The sequence below is a fragment of the Cariama cristata genome, unplaced genomic scaffold, assembly GCF_000690535.1.
Source record: "Cariama cristata isolate BGI_N322 unplaced genomic scaffold, ASM69053v1 scaffold42578, whole genome shotgun sequence".
Lineage (NCBI taxonomy): Eukaryota > Metazoa > Chordata > Aves > Cariamiformes > Cariamidae > Cariama > Cariama cristata.
The window spans coordinates 4,471-25,072 of record NW_009630383.1 but is presented as its reverse complement, the minus strand read 5'-3'; the positions used below and the strand labels follow the sequence as shown (position 1 = coordinate 25,072).

General features: G+C 36.4%; 1 protein-coding gene across 1 annotated transcript in view; it reads left to right on the top strand.

The window, feature by feature from the left end:
• Positions 1 to 20,602, top strand: part of CEP170 (centrosomal protein 170kDa) — a gene marked incomplete at its 5' end in the record, with an annotated part of 29,715 nt that overhangs the window by 6,708 nt on the left and 2,405 nt on the right. Inside the window, 5 exons of the mRNA XM_009705476.1 lie at positions 1,940 to 3,769; positions 9,823 to 10,057; positions 14,745 to 14,892; positions 16,351 to 16,518; positions 16,823 to 16,911. Of these exons, the coding sequence (XP_009703778.1) occupies positions 1,940 to 3,769; positions 9,823 to 10,057; positions 14,745 to 14,892; positions 16,351 to 16,518; positions 16,823 to 16,911 (2,470 nt within the window). The remainder of the gene's footprint in view (positions 1 to 1,939; positions 3,770 to 9,822; positions 10,058 to 14,744; positions 14,893 to 16,350; positions 16,519 to 16,822; positions 16,912 to 20,602) is intronic.

The following is a 20,602-nucleotide window of genomic DNA, read 5'->3' as shown; positions in this document are numbered from 1 at the left end:
GTCACATTATGTTGCAACAACTGGCAAACGAACTTGCAAAAAGAATTATTTTTTATCCAAATGTTTGAAATCAGAGCAATTCATATTATCGCTGAGTAATAAAGGCTTGTTTCTGGCAGCACAACTGCTATGTTTGTTAAATGGGCAAGGAGGGCACACTCATCACTGTGGAAGAATAAAGTTTGGTTTCTAAAATGGGCGTTTTCAGCATCAATTATTCCTTGCCACAGTTCATGGGATAGCCATCGTTTTTTACCGAAAGAACATTCTATATCCACTAAGACTTCAATGAACGTGCTTTAGCAGTAGTACTGCATTCTTTTGGTGCTTTTCATACATTTTCTATATATTTCTATCATACAGTGTCTTGTTTGGGATAAAAGCATTCTTTCTGCTCTCTCAACCATAGTAAGTCCTTTCTTCATGAGCAGGGCTCTTCAATACTGCTGAAAGAGCGTCTCCCAGCAATGCAGCCTCTTCCTTGAGGGGAGGTTTCGCAGGGAGAGGCTGTAGCCCCTTGGTGAGACAAGACCTTGAGCTGTGGAACAGGCAGGTAGGGAGGAAGGAAGGGGATCTTCCTCGGTTCAGTAGCTTTGAAATCTGGTGCTGAATGTGTTTCGGTATGTGAGACTTGCTTTCCACTCCTGTTGTAATGGTGTGCTGATATAAGAGTGATTTGATGTGTACATATTTTAACCTACAGTGAAAGCATAAAAACTTTACATTCATATATGTGGTCCCAGTGTACACAGCTGGCTAAAAGAGTTTGATTTCAGGGAGAATATATCTTACATAGCTCAAATTCTTGTATCTATGCAAACTTCCCTTTTTATATGAGAGCTGTCCAAGCCCATACTATGGAACGTCATACTGAAATGACAATGAAGCAGGAAAAAATACCATAGTCTCTCTGCAAGAATGACACAAATGTTCATGAAGTGTTTCCTTTCCTAGTATTACAGTCACAGAGTGTCAACAAAGTAGTAATTAGCCCAAGATGCCACACAAATAGGCAATTATTCAATCACAACCAAAATGATCCACGTTTGGGAAGAAATTCTGCCTGTTTGTAGCAGAGCAAAAGGCAAGGAGATTGTTCTATTCTTCCACTCTTACTCTCCTTCTGAAATGACTCCTTCCCTTTTCCTGCAGTCTACTGGTTTTACGGAGTACACTTTTGGAAGATGGCTTTTTCTGTCCTGGTCACGTCTCTGTGATAAACCAGAAATGGTTCATTGCAGTAATTCCATTGCAACCTTTTAGACATTGCTTTCATAGACACGTGCTCTGTATCAGCACTTTGGATTGTGTAAAGTAAACTGTTGTATGACACTCTTAACATTCTACTTCTAGTAATACAGAATTTTTTTTTGATCTATGTAATCTCTTTAATCCAGAGATACCCATTCTAAGTTACGTTAGCACATGATTTTGTTTGGATTTTATTTCAAAATGTATTGCAACAGTGAAATGAGATAACATAGCTAGTTATGTACAACTTACTTATTGTAGTTTGGAAGAAGTTAACATAATTCACAAACAGAGTTTCCATTCTGTAGTAAGAAGAGTGTTTCCACTTTCCTGTAAAGAGGAAATAATGCCTAATGAGAATAGGACAAGCAGTAATGGGCTAAATTGGAGAAAGTCCAGCTCCTGTTAAAGAATAAGAAAATTATTCTGAGAGCTGTCTACCCAAAGAGCTTATAGAGATAGTCAAATCTCCATCAACTGAGATTTTTAAGAACTTGTTAAACGTTTTTAAACATATATTTGTCTAAATATAATTGATCCTAGCATAGAACAGAGGGATGGACTAAAGATTTTTTTCAGGTCTGTTTTATGTTGTTTTATTAGTCTTACACAGTCTTAAGAATTTAATGTTTCTATTTACCTTGCTATTGAATGACTTCACAGGTAGATTTTTCTTTTTCATTTTTAGACACAGACATCAGTGAATCTGGTGTTTCCGTTAGAAGCACTGGTTCAGCTGCTTCTATGGCCAGCCAAGGTGAGCGAAAGCGGAGGACACTGCCACAGCTTCCAAAAGAGGAGAAAGTGAATGAAAGCTCAAAAGCAAAAACTACATCTCAACAGAGATCAGAAATAGGTGAAAAGCAAGACACTGAACTTCAGGAGAAAGAAACTCCAGCTCATGCCTCAGATACTGACAGCAGAAGTATAGCTAAGTCAAGCAGAACAATGAATGGTCTTTCACCCAGAGCTACTGGAGACAAAATTTTTTCTTTCCCCAGCTCTTCCAGTAAAGAGAGAGTTGAAACTGGCAGAGAAACCTCTGTGGATAAACAAGCTTTGGCAAAAATTCAACAACAAGAAAGAAAGGAGCAAGGACACTGGATGCCCACAAAATTATTCTCCACAAAATCTGCTGCAAACCGGGTTGAGAAGGGTAGGGAGGAGATTGCTATGTCACCCAAAACTTTGGATAATCAAGACAAAGCTCCTGGACATGTTACAGATAAAGCGGAAATGAAGTTGGTGCAGAGTGAGGGAAAAAGAAGAATAACTGAGGAAACTATTAAAGGACAAAGTCCTAAAGCATCTGGAGGAGAAAAAAAGGAATCTTCAAAACCACTAGTGAGGCAAGGCAGCTTTACTATAGATAAGCCTAGCACAAATATACCTATAGAACTTATTCCTCACATTAATAAGCAAAGTGGATCTGCTGCCCCTTTAGCATCTGCAAACAGGATACGTGACAGAAGTGATTCAATGGACACTGATTCCAGCCTAGATACAACACTCATTTTAAAAGACACAGAAGCTGTAATGGCTTTCCTTGAAGCTAAATTGCGAGAAGAAAATAAAACCGATGAAGGTCCTGAGACTCCTAGCTATAACAGAGATAATTCCATATCGCCAGAATCGGATGTAGATACAGCCAGCACAATCAGTCTCGTTACTGGTGACGCAGAAAGAAAGCCCACACAGAAGCGGAAGAGCTTTACAACTTTATATAAAGATAGATGTTCCTCTGGTTCCCCTTCAAAGGATGTTTTAAAGTCCTCCTCAACAAGTGCCAGAGAAAAGATGGAAAAAAAAGCTAAAAGTCGATCTTCAGATGGTGGGTCTAGAACTGATGCTCGCAAAACTGTGCAATCCAGTGGAAGAATGAGACAACCATCAGTAGATTTGACAGATGATGACCAAACATCAAGCGTACCTCATTCCGCCATTTCTGACATCTTATCATCTGACCAGGAAACCTACTCTGGCAAATCACATGGAAGGGTTCCTTTTGCCTCAGCAGATGAACTTCTACATTCCAAGATGGAAGGCAAGTCAGCTAAATCAAAAACCTCTCCTGTTGCACTTGGGCAATCCAGTAAATCTACCACTCTTCCAAGACCTCGTCCCACAAGGACTTCTCTCTTGCGCAGAGCACGGCTTGGTGAAGCCTCAGATAGTGAGCTTGCTGATGCTGATAAGGCTTCAGTGGCTTCTGAAGTGTCCACTACAAGTTCTACTTCAAAACCTCCATCAGGGAGGAGAAGTATTTCCAGAATAGACTTACTTGCTCAGCCTCGCAGAACTCGACTTGGCTCTTTATCAGCACGTAGTGATACTGAAGCAACAATAACTAGAAGCACTGCCTCATCTCGTACCCCAGAAGCTATTATCAGAAGTGGTGCAAGGTTAACATCAGCGGGAGATAGTAGTAAAGTTTCTGCTAGAACTCGAGCCAATAGCATTTCTCGACTTTCAGATTCAAAATCAAAATCTTTGGCTTCAGCTCATAATTCTCCCTCAGGTATGTGACATTATTTGAACTAGTCTTATACAGTACTAGATGTTTTTTATATGTGGAAATATTTTTTTTTTTAAAGGAACAGTTCTGTGAAACATTTGTTGAACTTTAGTTGGTGCAGTCTCTCTTTGGAGTAAGAGGCTTCTTTGGCAGGGCTTGTGGGTGTTTCTCACTTAAAAACATAAAGACAAGAAATTGTAATCCTGTAACTCTTCGGATTTTTTTGTGTTTTTTTTTTTTTTACTTGAAACCAGTAACAAATAATTGCATTGAGGCATTCGGATATGGCAGCACTGATTTGTGTTAGTACAAAACCAGAGCAGTGATCTCTTTGCTCAGGTCAGAAGTTCAGAAGGTTGGCAGCACTTTTTGCTACATGGAAGATGCAATATTTATTTGTAAGGTAGGCTTGTAGGTATGCCCAACAGCAAGTGTTCCCTGAGGTATACCCCGGGCCTCTGTAGGATAATTATAATTTAAAATTAGCTTCCAGACTACAAAATTGAGGTTTGTTTGATAAGAATAATAACAATGAAGTAACAAATGGAAAAATTAAACACAAACACTACCTAACTAAATATCATAAAGTTATTTCTATTAAAATGTTTGCCTTGACTTGCATTAGTTTCTGTCCTCTGTTCCCAGTTACAACAATTTATGATTTCATCATGATTTCCAATCATGTTGATCTTCTTTTGGGTGGTAGTTTCTTTACTATGATATTATCTTATGTATGGAAGGAAAAATCCATACGGTTGATTAATTTTAACCTACTATTCTGTTAGTAGTTAACTTTTTACGTGCAAACAGTGTGAAAGGCTGCTAGTTTGTTTACCTACAGCAATATTAAATCAACCAAAATTAAAATGTAGTAATTCTAAATAAGTGAACTTTCATATGCAACAAATATCTAAAATTGATGTCCTCTTGCTTTTTGAATTGTCATACTACCAGCTTGACCTTATTTGAAGCCAGTCCACAGTCTAAGAAAAAATAAATAGAGTACCTTCCAGGGTTGTGTGTTGCTACTGAGATTATATATTCTCCTTTACTGCTTCCCATTCAGAGTTGATATAAACATCTGTGCTACTTAAATTTCCACAGTCCTACTGCCCTTTTGTTGCTTGTATATCATAAATCCACCTTCTTAGGATTCTTAGCAGTGTTTTTTCCCCAGACAGGTATCTTTTGGCTGTGCCATTTATTAGGTGAATAGAAATTTCTGTAGAGATACAAATGAGGTGTTCACTGAACTATAAAGCTGAATCTGTTTAATATTATGACAGGTGTCTACAAAGATACAAAAAAAGGTGAAACTTCAGAGAAAAACTCAATCTTTCCTTGTAAGATATCACTGGAAAAATGGCATGTTTTCCATTTTAATCAGTTTTAAATTGATGTGTGCAGACTGAAAGGTGGCAAAGTTAGGTCAGAGAAAATGTCGGTGAAGACTGCTTCAATGTGTTTTCTTTAATAATTACCACTAGTTCACATCGTGATATTGCTGATTTTTGAAAAGTTAAACCCCAGATGTTACTTGTCACTTTGCTGCTTCTTGTGTTTTTCACAAAACTATATATGGATTTTGAGTTTCGTGTCCATGTGAACTATTGCATGCTTCCTGAACTTTTCCCAGGTTGCTGCACTGAAGTGGTTTGCTGCTTCTGTTCAGGGGAGTGGGTGTATCTTTCTCTTCTCAGTCCGCGATCTATCACAGTCATCTTTGTTTAATGTTCATTTCATTTACCTGCATTACACAGTCAGAGTTTACTGTAGCTTGTATAAAATACTCTATTTTCAAGAGAGAAAAGATGCCGTCTTCTCATGAGCTACCCCAACGTAATAAGCTAGATATTTTAAAAAGACCATTGTTAGAAAAATGTACAGTAGAAATAGCTTCTGTCATTAAAAGCTTTATCAGTTTATATATCAAAATCAGGGAGAAACCTGTATAAATGTAAAGGCAAAAATCCAAAAGCAATTAATAAAGCAGTCAGATACTTTCAAAACAAAATCATGACTTAATAAATCAATCGAGTCTTGTTACTATGTAAATAAAGAATATTATTACTACTGTTCAGGATTTGGAGTTCCGGATTTTGTCTATATCGGTAAGCTTATTGTGTGGTTTTTTTACTGGACTGTTTAGAGTGTACTTTAGGAAAATCTGAATTGCTTTAAAAGTGATGTAGTCTTCTAGTTTATATAGGAGTGTGTGTGTGTGTGTGTCTCTCTCTCTCTTAGATATAGGCCACTACTCAGTACATCCCCATTTTCCCATTAGCATCTTATAAAATGATGCTGATAACTACCCAACACATCAAGTTATTAATAATGTTATTTGTTATTTTATCCTTAGATAAACTATTTAAAACATATTTGAATAGAATGTGTTACTTTATTTGTATGCAATATATAAAAATGGAACATAGCAGAAGTTTTTCAATCCAAAGCGTATAATTCCTGAATTTAATTTTGTTTCTAGGAAAGTCAACAATTTGCTTAATTTTAGGACTTTTGGAAATTACTAATGAAGCACCTGACAAAACTGCCTCAACTGTTTGAATGTGTTTTACTTCAGGCACATTTAATCAAGGCATAACAGTGATGTATTTTCTTCTCTTCCTGGAACTAGAAAGACTGGAAAATGAATGACTATTACCAATATGGGGTTTGGGGTCTTTTTTTCTTTTACCAGAAGACTGGTTGCTATCGAAGTGCTAAAAATGTTCCACGGGTCTTCCCATCAGGGTTCAGTCGATGTTACCACATTGCAGATTACTGAACATTGGCAGCAGAACCTTGCTTCTTAAATCCAGTCTACCAAAGTGAAAATTATTTCTGCATTTCCCAAATCTTTTTGATTTTACAGACATGTATGTCTGAACAAAGATGTAGTCATTGGGTTTTTTTAATGTCTTGTACTTCATATGGATGAATAGCAACATAATAACATTTAAATTGTCAGAGCTGTCAGCAAGTCCGTAATTTCAAGAATCTTTTTTAGTCTTTGTTAGAGTATTGCTTACTTTTAAAGTATTGCTTACTTTTAAATGAAAGGGCAAGCAGATAAACGCCTTGGACAAGACTCACCAGCATTAAAAGTAGTTACCAGGGTGTTTCTGTGGTAGTAAGCTTGGTAACTGACAACACTGTGAAGACATGTGAAGCAGAATTAGTAATTCTATAGCGCAAGCAATAAAAGGTTTAATCCAATCATCAGAGAGTAGCGTGTGATCAATAAAAAGAGAGAAGACTAGAGACCTTTTTTCACAGTTGCAGAGGAAAATTGAAGATGGTATTATAGAAGGAGCTATGTATTGGGAAAATGAACAACAGGATCAGACCCAGTGCAAAAGTGCTAAGCTGCAACTGTGAAATTAAGCAGAGTCAGACCAGAGAGACCTTGAGCAATGAGTTGTGTTCGGCAGCTCTGCTGGCTTGCTGACCTAGCTGTCATTGCAAATAACTAGCAGATAGGTTGATGAAAGCTGTTGAAGTATCTCTGGAAAAAAAGGAAAAAGGTTTGAGGGTGGAGAGAAAACAACCCTTATTAACTACGCCTTAGTATTATTGCAATACTGTGCACCAGATTTCAGGATCTTTGAAATGGATGAACCTCGAGAAGGCAATGCATCAATGAGAGTAGAGTATTTTATCAGGGATGTGCTTAATAAAGTCCGCCCTCAGATCTTAAAAGTGAGATTATGGTCTCCAGATCATCAAACTTCCCAGCTTAAGGTGTCACCACATTATACTTTTTGCAGAGTAGTCACCAAGTTAAGTTTGTCTGCTGATTATTTTAGCTAGGGTTTGGGAGGATTTTCTAGTTGTTGGTACTGATTGTCACAGTCTTTGGTGTCTAAGATAACTAATTGCATGATAGCTTTCAGAAATCTACATAGACTACAATGACATTTGGGGGCTGCATAATTTATAAATAGTATTAAAAGTATATATATGCAGATGTATGGCTAGCTTAATGGGAAACATGCTTGGATATTGCTTCTCATGAATCATACAACTTGAGATTTTTACTGTTAAGCCTACAATAACTTTTTCCCCATATTAATGAGAAACTTGTGGATAATATATAAACAACATTTTAAGACCTTAAAATTTAATGGTCTTAAAAAACGTAGAGGGCTTTTATGGTACTATGCAGACAATTGTTATTGATGTCATTTCAGTTGGTATCTCTGAAATGTTTAAGCTTTTACAAAATTCAGTATTTTTGATTGAATGTATAATTTAAGAATCTTTTCCTAAAAAGCATGAATGGAAAAGAGGACCTAAGACTAATATCATCAATATATTTCATTTAAGCAAATGAAATATTTCTGAATGTTTTAACACGAATTAACATGATAAAACACTATTTTGTACACAGAGAAATCCAAGCTTCTCCCAGACCCAGATCCTGATGTTGAAACTTACAGTGGTAGAGTACTAGAAATCAAAATCTGTTTCTGATATTTCACTTCTCATTCAATTTTTAGTTTTTAAATATATGATTACATATGCTCATTGTACAGTGCTGAGTTGCTGGACTAGCTCACATGACAGATTTTAAGATCAATTTTATATTTATTTTGATGCATATAATTTGAACCAGGACAAAGAAATTAAACAAAAATTGATGATAAAATGTGGGCCCAACTCATAAAGCTCTTTGGACTTCAGTCACACATTGCTTGCATGCTGTTGGTGGGGAAATGTGCTTTTTCTGCTTATGTTCTACTTCCCTAAGATCAAAAGAAGTTTGAAACCTCTAAAAAGAGAACAGTAAGTAACTGGAGAGACATTTTTATTTTCTTCAATGAAGTTAGAATATTAAAAAAAATTGGTAGAACTGGACATGATTTGAAGCCCACATTTAAACCTGAAAAAAATTACAGAAGCATATTTTTGTTTTCAGCAATTAAAAATGCATTATTTGTATGAGGGAAGGGATGTAAGCTTATACACCAAGGTCGTATTCTACATACTGTAATCTTTGAGAGCATTGCACAAATCTTTTCTCAACTAAAAATTACTTTCATTATTTGTCACTTAAAATCATATTGATGTAAGCTTCATTTATAATGTTTTTTTAAATGTTTCAGGAGAAATCATTATTACTTCCTGCATTTTTCTTATACTAAAACCAATGTACATTACTTGACTCTGTTATTTTTAAATTGCCAAGAGGTCATCACACACTTGTTAAAATTTCTACAGTAATTTTAGAGCCTCATGAATGACAGGGAGTTTGGGGGACTAAATCCCCTGCAAGAATTTAGCAGGTTGTCATGATGAGCATTCCTTTACACTCAGTGGTATCTCTTCCTGCTGGGCATGTTTGAAGATGGCATATCTGAAATGCATTTCCTAGACTTTAGTAATTCACGGGGGCATGAGAGCCTCCTACTTAATTTCAGTTCTCTTATACTTCAGGCTGTCGTCAGCAACACGGCTGTATATGCTTTATGTCCTACATGTGAGAATATATGCTTCTTGCTCTGAGGCTGCTGTTTTTGTCAGTGTGTTGCTGATTTTTATAACAGTATTAACATTTTTTTTCTGTACTAAATACATAATGCATCATCTAGGACTTTTATGCTTTCCTGATGTAAGCATGCATTCCAGGCTTGGTGCCAGCTCCATCCTTCCTTCATGTCTCTTCATTTTTTTTGAGTATCATGTAAACCTCGAATGAAACTTGGGAAAAAAATCTGCAGAAAAAGTGCAACCTGACTATATACTTAAATGTTAATGAATTGGGCCCTTGTTTTGTAATACAGTTTGCTTGAGCTCATATACAATTACTGGCTTTTACATCTTATTCCACTCATCATTATACAAAGAGCATCCGTTTTATGTTTTTATTAATCTATTTATTATTTAACACAAATTTTGTAGCTTTCTTTTTAAGATATACTAAATAAACCTTTTGTGAGATATCTGGGGATTGATGATGAATAGTTGTGTATTTTTGTGATGTTACTGAAATAATACTGTTTTTTTCTTACTAAAGATGCAATAATAATTCTTTTTTAATAATTAAACTAATTTAGTAAGTGCAAGATGGAGGCGCTTTCCTACAGATTATGCTTCCACCTCAGAAGATGAATTCGGATCAAACCGTAATTCCCCTAAACATACCCGTCTACGTACCTCTCCAGCCCTGAAAACCACGCGACTGCAGAGCACTGGGACAGCAGCTCAAAGTAGCAATACCTTCAAGCACAGAATAAAGGAACAGGAAGACTACATTCGTGACTGGACTGCTCACCGAGAAGAAATAGCAAGGTTGGTTTTAAAGGAGTGCCTCTAAAATAACAAAGATTTGTACCCAACCAGCTATACGGGTGCATATACAGGAGAAGGAGAGCTAATGGATTTTCTGTATCATTCTGCTTACCGTTTTCATTCACAAACTGAATGGGTAATTTAAAATTCTTCTTACGAGGGACTGGTGGACAGAACACTCATGTTACCAGCACATCTCTTTCTAATGGAAAATTAGAGTAATTTCGGACTTATGATAGCCAGATCCCAGAATATGAACTTCTGGTCACATTAGTGGGACTTGCAAAGGTACTTTGTGTAGAACTCTTTGTTGCTAATGGTGTATTTCCTGAGGCTGAAGTATATCTGATTTTGTGCTACCTTTACATTCATATTGAGGTAGAATTTCAGATCAATGCATAGGTGACAGAGGAAAAAGTTATTTTGGCAATATGAGAGACCATGTTCTCATTTTAATTTTTTGTTTATCTAGACATTACTTCATGTTAGATATTTTCTGATTTAAATCATATGTGTTCATCAAAAAGTACTTTCTTTTGTTGCGAGTCCCTGAGATTAGCATAGAAATTCCTCCATTATGGCTAGTAGCCCTCTGCTTCAAGTGAACCAAGGAAAAGGTAGCCAGTTCTACATTCTGGTAACCAGTTGTGCCCATATCATGCAATACCCAGGCAGTGAAAACTTCAAATAGTTTGCACTAAAGAAATAAAACTATGTAAGTATATAAATGTTATTTAAAACTTAGATGCCAGTGTTTAGGTTAATTATTTTTTGTTTCCTCTTCTTGGTAATAGTTTTCAACATTTCTTTTTCTAGTGTGGCCTGTGCAAAGGGAAAATACTTAAGGGAGTCTGATAGCATCTTGATAAATCATGAAATAAACATCTTCAAGGGCATCTTCATAGAACATCTCTTTCTTTCCAAGAATCTAAAGTTAGGATTGGATATAAGGAGGAATGTGTGTATGTGGGGAAAAACATTGAGGATATCCACAGCATATTACTTCCTCCTCATAAAAAGTGCTTTTTTTTTCTCTCCTTCAGTGAAACTTCCTGGTACACTTGGCTCATCTAGGAGAGATTGACGCTGGAAGTAATGGATGATTCAGTCTAAACTGACTTGGTGGTTAGGTTTGCACTTCTGGTTTTTTTTCTTCCCTTGGCCTCCTTACCATTTTCTTCATTTAGATACTGGTGTTAAATTTGTTTCCAAGGCTATGTACTTACCCTGCCTTGTTCAGCTTCTGTATTTCCAGTGGAAGCGGTGAGAGGCTCAAATCGGTATTGCCAAATTTGTGATTGTGTATAGGAAATTTCACACAAATGGCATTAAATGAGCATATTTAAGGTTAAGAAAACTAGCACTCAGCAACTGAGAAATGCCAGACTACTGTCAGCCATTGTCACTGCTTCCCACACCAGTTTCCTTGGTTCGCCTCTGCTGAGCCCCCTGCTCTAGATCACGAGTTGACCCTTTCTGTGCCTCCATCTCGCTTTGTACAGATTCACAGCATTGCTCCCCTGGCTTTAGGTTTAACTTGTGTCCTTTGTAGGATGATTTTTGTCTCTGCTCCCCTTGCCTTGTTAACCATAGTCTCCCCTCTGTCATTGGCTGCCCTGGGGTTTTTTTCCTTCTCAGCCCTCAGTCCAGCCTCTATGATCAGAGCCCCTTCAACTCTGTTTAGAGTTTTTAAAAAAGGAATAGGTAGTTATTTGTTCTCATTGAATTGGTTGATTTCATTTTTTTGTTGAATAACTGAGTAGATTAGGCAGGTGTAAAGATAAGTATTTCATAAAATACACGTGCAGATGAAAGTAGTGTAGAGACTCTATGACAAACATTTCATTGCATCCATGTTACCATCATACTGTATTTTAACTGGTCTTCCAAGATTGACTCAGTTTGCACTTTTCAGAGGCTCTGCAATTTACGGATGTTAATAAAATTGAAAATTGGAAAGAGATGATTAAAAAAACTTAACAGAATAACTAAATTTGATCTAAAACCACTTTGGTTTGGAGGGAATATACACCCTTAGAATAACAGGAGCTTCACATGTATTTTATTTAAGGATTTTAAAGTGTCGTTACAAAATAAACTGTGACTCAGTGTAGGAAGTGAGACATAGTAGACTAAGCATAAAAATGTTTTTGGTAACCCAGCAATTCAGAACTATTACAGATATCTTAGAAGTATTCCTATTTCATTGTGGTTTTTCTAATAGTATGGGTATTCGTTCACTGCAGGTAAATAAGAACTAGAGTTCAAGGCTGTTGAAAAAGATGGTCATTACATGACAGCTTGGCTGCAGGAGTCTGCTCACTGAGCGAACCCAATAGCAGCATTTGCTGGAGTGGGTTAGGGGGATAGGGAATTTAAGCTTTATTTTAGTTTTGCCTCCCTGAATTGATGTGCTTTGTATGATTGCTAGGTCTGATGCAGGAAGCAGTGGAAATCTGCAAGGCAACCTACAGTTGCAGCAGGATAAATAGTGTGTACCTAAAGCCTAAGTCTCTTGTCCTTGATTATACCAAACATTTTCTTTATACTTAAGCAATACTTTCTGTTTCTAAAAGTTAATGCAGAATGACTTGAAAACATAATTTATGAAAAGTCAGGCCCAACTCTCAGCTAGTTTCTAATTTTCTTTTTCTTAATGCTTTTTGTTTAGTTATCTGTCTATATTGTTTCTATACAGAAACATTACTGACTACAGCTTACTATCACATTGAAAGTAATTCCAGATTTTGTTCACTTGACTAGTGTTAGACAATCATCATAGTCAAACAAGTTGCTTGCCATCCATGTTGGAGTTGTTTATTATGATATTTTCAGGACGCATTTGAATTCATTTTTATGTAGACATCTGACATTTTATGTAATTTTGATTGCTTGTTAAGAACTCCATCGAAGTGGCTGTGGCATGTTGAAGCATTGCTGATTTCTGTGCAGAGTTAAGTCTTAGTTGATTGATACTGCTTTTGATTATGGTGTTTAATGAAATTTGTCTTCTAGAGGATTTACTGATAATTGAAATTTCCTGGGTTTTATTTTCTTCACAACTATTCATTAAATACCAAAATTTGTCCCAGAAAATCAAACATGATTATTAGCAACTTCTGTGCTTAAGAAAATAAAGTGATATAGCAGTGTGAAACAAAGGAATGGGGTTCTCTGATATCTCTACTACTTAGACTATTGGCTCAAACCTTGGAGTTTTAATGCTACATATATATAAGAACACAAAATATAAATTAAAATTTACTCAAAAGATGTAGTAATTAGGTTAAATTAATTAATGTAGTAATAGGCACTTGCCATATTTTAATTTATTAAAAGGAGCAATTGACTTGGTTTCTGCTTCAGTGTCCCAGTCTTTGATAGTTTGAATTCAGAAATACTGTCTTGAGTTATCACGGTAACTGCCGCCTATTCTTCTACAGCCTTATCCCAGTTATATGTGTATCTATGCTGCACAAGGTTGCACTTCATTGTGGATCACTGATGGTTAGCCGCAAAATCCAGTGTTGGAATTTGACTGGAAATTTCTCTTAATTATGTTTGCCTTTCTAGTTTGAATTCTGCTCGCTCAGTCTTAAACTATCTCTAGGTCAATGGTGTCCGTTCTTTTTGACTTGCAGACAAAGTGAAAATGAGCAGAAAGAAGCTTACCTTTAACAAGTACTGGCCAGCACGGTGTGCATCACCGTCAAATGGCTGTGCAGCTCCTTTGCTGAAGTGGCAGGTGCTGCTCTTCACAAAGTCCTTGGTGGTGCAGAATTAGCCCTGTTGGCTTCTGTGCCTCCAGAAGTATGAAAGGGGATCACGTGGTGGGCTGCTCTGAATTCTAGGTCTTCTGAACTGCTTGATCCAAGCTGGAGATTCAGGGTGCCCTAGTAAGTAGGGGGCTTTTAGCTTTTGCTTTGGGGTTGTTGGTTTTTTTTTTTCCTCCTTCCTTTGGAGTGTCCTGGGGAAGAGAAGCGCAAGCAGAGCTAGGCAAGCTTCCTCCCTGTGCTGAGCAGAATACAGAGCAGAGCTGGTTTTTGAGGTGGCGGATCAGAAGAAAAGGAAAGGAATCTTCAGCTGTCAGTTCAGACGTATTTGTGTAGTGCTATCATATCCAGGATTTTACAGGCACGTTCTGTTTTTCCAGCTAGAAATCTTGTCTTGATCAAATTTTAGGATTTAGGGTACTGGTCTGGAATTTCAGATGCGTAAGCAGCTTGATCTGAGCGAGCTGCGGGGCTGCTAGATGATCAGAGGCCCTGAAGAAGTGCTTTGCAAGTAGGTAAACTGAGGTAGAAATTAAATGTGTTCTGGACGTTTCAGATTTACTGCATATACACGGGTCATCTGTACGGTATTTTCAGCGTATTTCCAGTGCATCCCATGTGTTGGATTTACTGCATGTTGCACACATCTCTGCCTGGGAATCCTAGAAAGAAAACAAGGATACTCTGTCTTTTGGGATTGCCTTCTACCTTCTTCCTCTAGAAAGGCATGTTATTAAAAACTTTGGTTAAAAATTTGCTTTTATGGTTCTCCAAACTTTCTGTTTAGAAGGGCGTACACGTTTTCGTAGCACAGTTATCAGGAACTAGAACTTAGAAGCAAAAAGGCTGCAGGTTGGGCTCTGCTGGTACGAAAATATTTGTAGGGGAGAATGTAACACTCTCTTTGTTACTAGGATCAGTCAAGATCTGGCTCTCATCGCACGGGAAATCAACGATGTAGCAGGAGAGATAGATTCAGTGACTTCATCAGGCACTGCCCCCAGTACCACAGTAAGCACTGCTGCCACCACCCCTGGCTCTGCCATAGACACTAGAGAAGAGGTAGGAGATCTTCATGGAGAAATGCATAAGGTTCTTCCTTTTCTTTATTTCTTTTGCTTTTAGCATTTTGCATAGCCTTTTTTAGTTATTTCCACTCAAGCCGTATGCATGATCTCTACATTGTTTTTGATTTAAAGTTCCTTTACATTTCAACAAACAACCCAGAAATTATTCTGTGAACACAGCTTGTTGAAAGGATGCATACTATCTGTCTGTCTCTTTTTTTCCACGAAACATAGGACAAGCTAGTTATTTGTTTCTTGCTTGTCTGTAGCCTTAGATACCGTTGGATAGTATCTAAGTGCATTTAAAGATACCAGTGTGTATTCACAAATAGATATAAATGTATGCATTTAATACATTGCATGGCTATTAAAAACAAAAAAGTCCCTCTTTTCACAGGTGATATAAAAGTTTCATCTTCTGAACACTGAAATACTTAGGTACCATTAGTAAACAATAACTTTAGATTTCCTTTCTTAATAACATTGTCAAAAACTGCCTTGAATAAGATTGCCTTATGCTTCTAATAATTCTTACTTTCTTTGACTCTCTCTGGTGTGCTGTTCTGTGAATATATTGACTAACTTTTTCTAGTAGCCATCACGGGTCTAATGCTGGTAAACATGTTAATCTGAACTTGAATCATCACTTTCTACCATATTACAATTCACCCTAATAAGTTGTAAACGTTTACTGCATTTTTTTTCTTCATAGTATTCCTTTTAAAATGTGTTTATTCATTTTTGTGTGCATAAAGTTTGGTTAATACATTAGTTTACTGTGTTTAGTATAATACTGTCTTTTTCTGTGGAAAAAAAGATATAAACAGTGATAAGAAATCTGTGAGTTGGGTACTCAGAAAAACCATAACTACACTCACATAGGTTTTGATTTTAATTCTCAGGGACTTAGGGCTAAACTTTAAGGAAGTGCTCATTTTCTCTCAGGTCCAGTTAGATCACTCTGAATTTTATATTACTAAATAGTTATTTTCTTCTTTAAAAAATATTGCACAGTGTGTACATACTGCAGGTGGCAGTATCTCCTTTAAGCAGGTGTATGTGTTTCTGTAACACTGTAACTAATCCGGGAAAAAACCTAGATTTGATAGTTCTGTACTTAATTCCACAGGTACATTCCATTAATCAAAGGAATAAATTATTCAGTACCAGTTTATAGGTAATTGTTATGTTACCTGCCCATAAGCAAAATTTCTGTGGGGTAGTCTAATTTTGCCATGTATGTCTGGTATTTGAAAAAAAAAAAACATTCATTTTTAGAAGTTATTGTTACATAACAGATGCATCATTTTGTACTATACAATACAACACAACAGAATGATTTCTATTTGATAGGCTTTTTGTAAACTGTTTCAGAAGGAAAAAAATATTAATCTGATTTTTCGCATGTATCCAGTAGGTTTCATAAACTGCATTTTTCTTTTACCCCTCCCAGTTGGTTGACCGAGTATTTGATGAAAGTCTCAATTTTAGAAAAATCCCTCCACTAGTGCATGCCAAACCACCAGAGGGGAATGGTCGGCATAATGATGCTAGACCTCAGCTAACAGATGCCCTTGATCCCCCAACAATTACCCGGAGAAGGACTTGGAGCAGAGATGAAGTGAGTACACAGCAGGATTCTCTCTAGTAATGAGTCTGTTTTAAGCTTTTACAATTGTCTCCCCACTAAATACTCTAGACACTACCCTTTTTTTTCCTAGCTGTAGCAGCTGGCATTAATACTGGAAAAAATTGATTGTGTATTATTTAATTTGCAAAGCATTCAAATATGATTGTTTGTCTATGATACTAATTAGAACATAGGTACAATTTTTTTTAAGTTAAAAAAGATTGCAAAATATATGGCATTGTATTTAATTCCCATTAAACTAATAACAGCCTTTTTGATTAAAAACTTATTGCAGGTTATGGGGGACAGTTTGCTGTTGTCCTCAGTCTTCCAGTTTTCTCGCAAGATAAGACAATCCATAGACAAAACAGCTGGCAAAATCAGGTGGGTTTTTAAAAATCACTGTTATTACTGAAGATGTCTGCTCTCATCAACGTTCCTACTAGTAGAACAGATATGTATAATACAGATAGAGCAAATTTATTTAGTAACAACTTGTGTTTTAAGAAAACAATGTTACCTATGGCTTTTTTAGCATTTGGAAAGATTTGGGATTAATAATTCTTCCATTATTCGTTGTGTGTATTTCACATTATATGAAGATAAATATCAGCAAAGTTTACATGGACACAACAATATCCATCATACTTCCAGCAGAGGAGCTGTTCCAACACGTGCAAATGCTGTGCAAAATCTACACGATCTGTATGCAAGTCTTGTGAAAGTCCCTTCCTTAAAAGATAAGGTTAAAACCTTGCTGAACTGTAGAATGGGGCCCTGTATGTTTGCAAAGTTGTTGTAGGGATCCCCAGTTTTGGGAATAAAAACAAATGGGACAAGGGAGAGCAGTTTCTGTAAATCCTTCTGAAAAAGAACTTGCTCTGGAGACAAAGTGGTCACTATTGAGTTCTAAATCTAACAAATGGTTACATCTGTTATTTTTAACTGAAAATTCCTGCTTAGATAGTTAGATTTCTTTATAAAATGTCATAGTAGCTAACAGGAAGTATAGGCATGTCAAAAATTGTAACATGTTGCTCTACCAAAAGTTTCATTTAACTTGAATGAGTGAGCATACAACATTTGGTGACCACTTGGGTTGACAGGAATAAATGAAAATTCCAAAGTTCAGGGCTGTATAATTCACGTGCCCGTCTCCATGTCTTTGTGCAGTTAATCATTTAGAAATAGAGTACATTAAAAATAAGAAAGTCATTTGGCTGAACTTCATGTATAATTTTCTGACTGTAAGAAAATATTAGAGCTGTAGTTGATCAGTTTGTCTAGGAAGCGTCAGATATTGAAATCTTATAGAAATCAAGAAGAAAAAGAATAATCTGTATAGATCAGTAAAAACTGTAGGTTATCTTGCCATTTTCTCATCCTGCTATTTCTAATAGGAAGAGTATCACTGAGTGAAGAATCGAGTCTTTAAAAGCCTGCAGCCCATTCTTACTAGTTCTGTTCTAAGGGGTTTTGTGTGTTGTTTTTACTGGTGGTTACAGGTAACAGTTGTGAGTACCTTATTTCCAATATGTTGGAACATGGTCCTGGACTGACATTCATCTCACTTCTCTTTTTCCAACTCACCACTTTGGGGCTGCAGGATTATAATATTGGAAATACGCCATTTGCTGCCTTTCCCTCTTTGGTTTCCCCAGATACATTCTTTTATGTGTCCTACTATTTATTTAAATATCCTTAAACGAAAGACATAAATGTCTTTTCCTATGTAAATTTCAGATACAACCGAGTTTGTGAAATGCAGGAGTACAATACGGTTACTCTCAAAAGCTGGCCCAAATTAACAGATAATAATCATTATCCAGAATTTATTACAAATTATGCAAAAGTTCACAACTTGTTGAGCAAATAGCTTTTAGAGCAAATAAGTATGTGCAAAGAGGTACTTAAGCATGACCATTCTTTGAAAGTCATTCTAAAAGGCATTTGAAATTTGGAAATAGAAACAAAATACTACATTAAGTTTTGTTTTGAGCATAATTCTCTCAGAAAATACGGTGACAACAATAAGGAACTCTGCTTACCAATATTTTTTTTTTTCCTTTTAAAGCTGCATCATTGGAACAAGAATCTTGCTTATTGACTGACTTATTTGTGGTAGGCGTCTAGGATGATATGTATCTTAAAATGCCTCAGAAGCAGTAGATAGTAGATACTCTACTTTCTTTGTTGTGCTGATTTTTCTTGATGATTGGCAGTTTCTGATCTGTAACTATGTTGCTAGCACAACTGTAGTTTACTTAATGTAAAAAACTGAGCTCAGTACAGTGGGTTAAAACAAATGTATGTATGTGAGTGCATTCTGAGAAGAGCAGGTAACTCTGAAATCAAGTCTTATGCTTTTCTGATTAATTTTCTAAGCTTAAAAGGTAAGTCAGCTACATTGTAACGAATGTAATAATGATGTGGTCATGTATGATATTATAAATATAAGCATACCTACGAATATTTTATATACATTTAAAGAAAGTGGCATTGCTTATTTCTGTAAAAATACAGGAGAAACTTTAATAAGTAATTATTTAGTAAATTCCTCAGAGCTGTAATCAAAACTTCCTTTTCCTGCTACTCAGAACGGATTTGAATAATACGATGTTATTCATAACAACATTAGTATTTTGAATCAGAAGGACAACAATTAGTTTTTAGAGAGCGTATAAGGCTGCTAGGACCTATTACAGATTTTACCGTAGCTTTGTTTTGACATACATGAGTTCAACCAACTGGTATGCTTCTGTTCCTTTTACTGGAGGTAAGCCAGTTAAAATTTCTGCCCAGAACAGATACAATGAGAATGACTCAGGATTTGTGATGCTAGCAGTTGTGTATTTTTTTGCAGAGTGTTTGAACCCGAAAGGAGAGGAGAAATTTTTAGAGGCACCAATAAGAGTAAGCCAGTAAGCCTGACTATATTTTAAAAGTCCTCGCTCAAGGTAAACATCTCTCCTAAGGGCACAGACAGTATAGGGCAATTATGGTCCTTACAAATTTCATCATACACATTAAAAAAAATGCATCCTTCCTGTCTGGGTCCAAATAGAGAGAGAAGCGCTTCCTGTGGATGTGAACACTCTTCTTTCTGTAATATTTTAGTCGCAGTAGCTTGCTTTACAAAAAGACCAGTTTCACTTCGGCGAAAGTATTAAGAACACAAATATGTTCAGTCATCCTCAACAAGCAGATCTATCAGAAATTAAAATGAGCTAATCCTGAAAATAAACTAGTATGAGGACAAAAGGAAATATATATCTTTTTGCTTGACTAGGCTCTTTCCGCTTCCCCACTGCCATGTCTGTTTTCTAATTTATAGATACTGTTTGCAAGTTCCACTGAGTTCTGTCATCGTTCCTACCTTATATTAAGAAATAGGATTGAGAGAAGCTTTTGACACTGTATTCCTCAGCTAGATTTTCCCAGTGCTGGCCAAACTTTTTTTTTTTTTCCCCAAGTCCTAGCATGGGCTTCAGATTGAACCAGATTCAAGTGCCCGGTTCTTTCTTTTCACCAAATCCTCTGTATATTTGTAATTTTCTTCAGGATAAGGTCATAGCTTGTGTATTGCTAAGTTACTTTTTTAGAATTTATTTTTATTCATTACTGTGTATAATCAGTTAGGTTCTTATCTGCTGGTGTACGCAAAGCTACATTATATTTAAAAATTCTGCAACATTCTTGATATGTATCCTATAACCCGTTCTTTGCTAATAAATTATTGTGGTGGCTTCTCCCGAAGCAGATAAGCAGTTTGTTTGCTTTTCTGTCTTTTATATGTTAGAATGAGTTTGCAGGAATTTTCAGAGATTATGGAGGGAAGAAGTAAGTAGGTTTTGCACTGAGAAGACCTACATGGTTTTATCAGTGCTCTACAACGTGAATGCAGTGTTATTGGCTTGCTTTGTAGCAGGCAAGTACCTCTTCAGTCAGGCAAAATCTGGGCAAAGCATTCGGGTCAGTGCAGGTACTACTTATTGGCCTCTGCAGTTTGCTGTGCATCCTGAAAAGTGCAATGAAAGAGAAATGGGGACTGAGCACAACCAAATAAGAAAGTTCT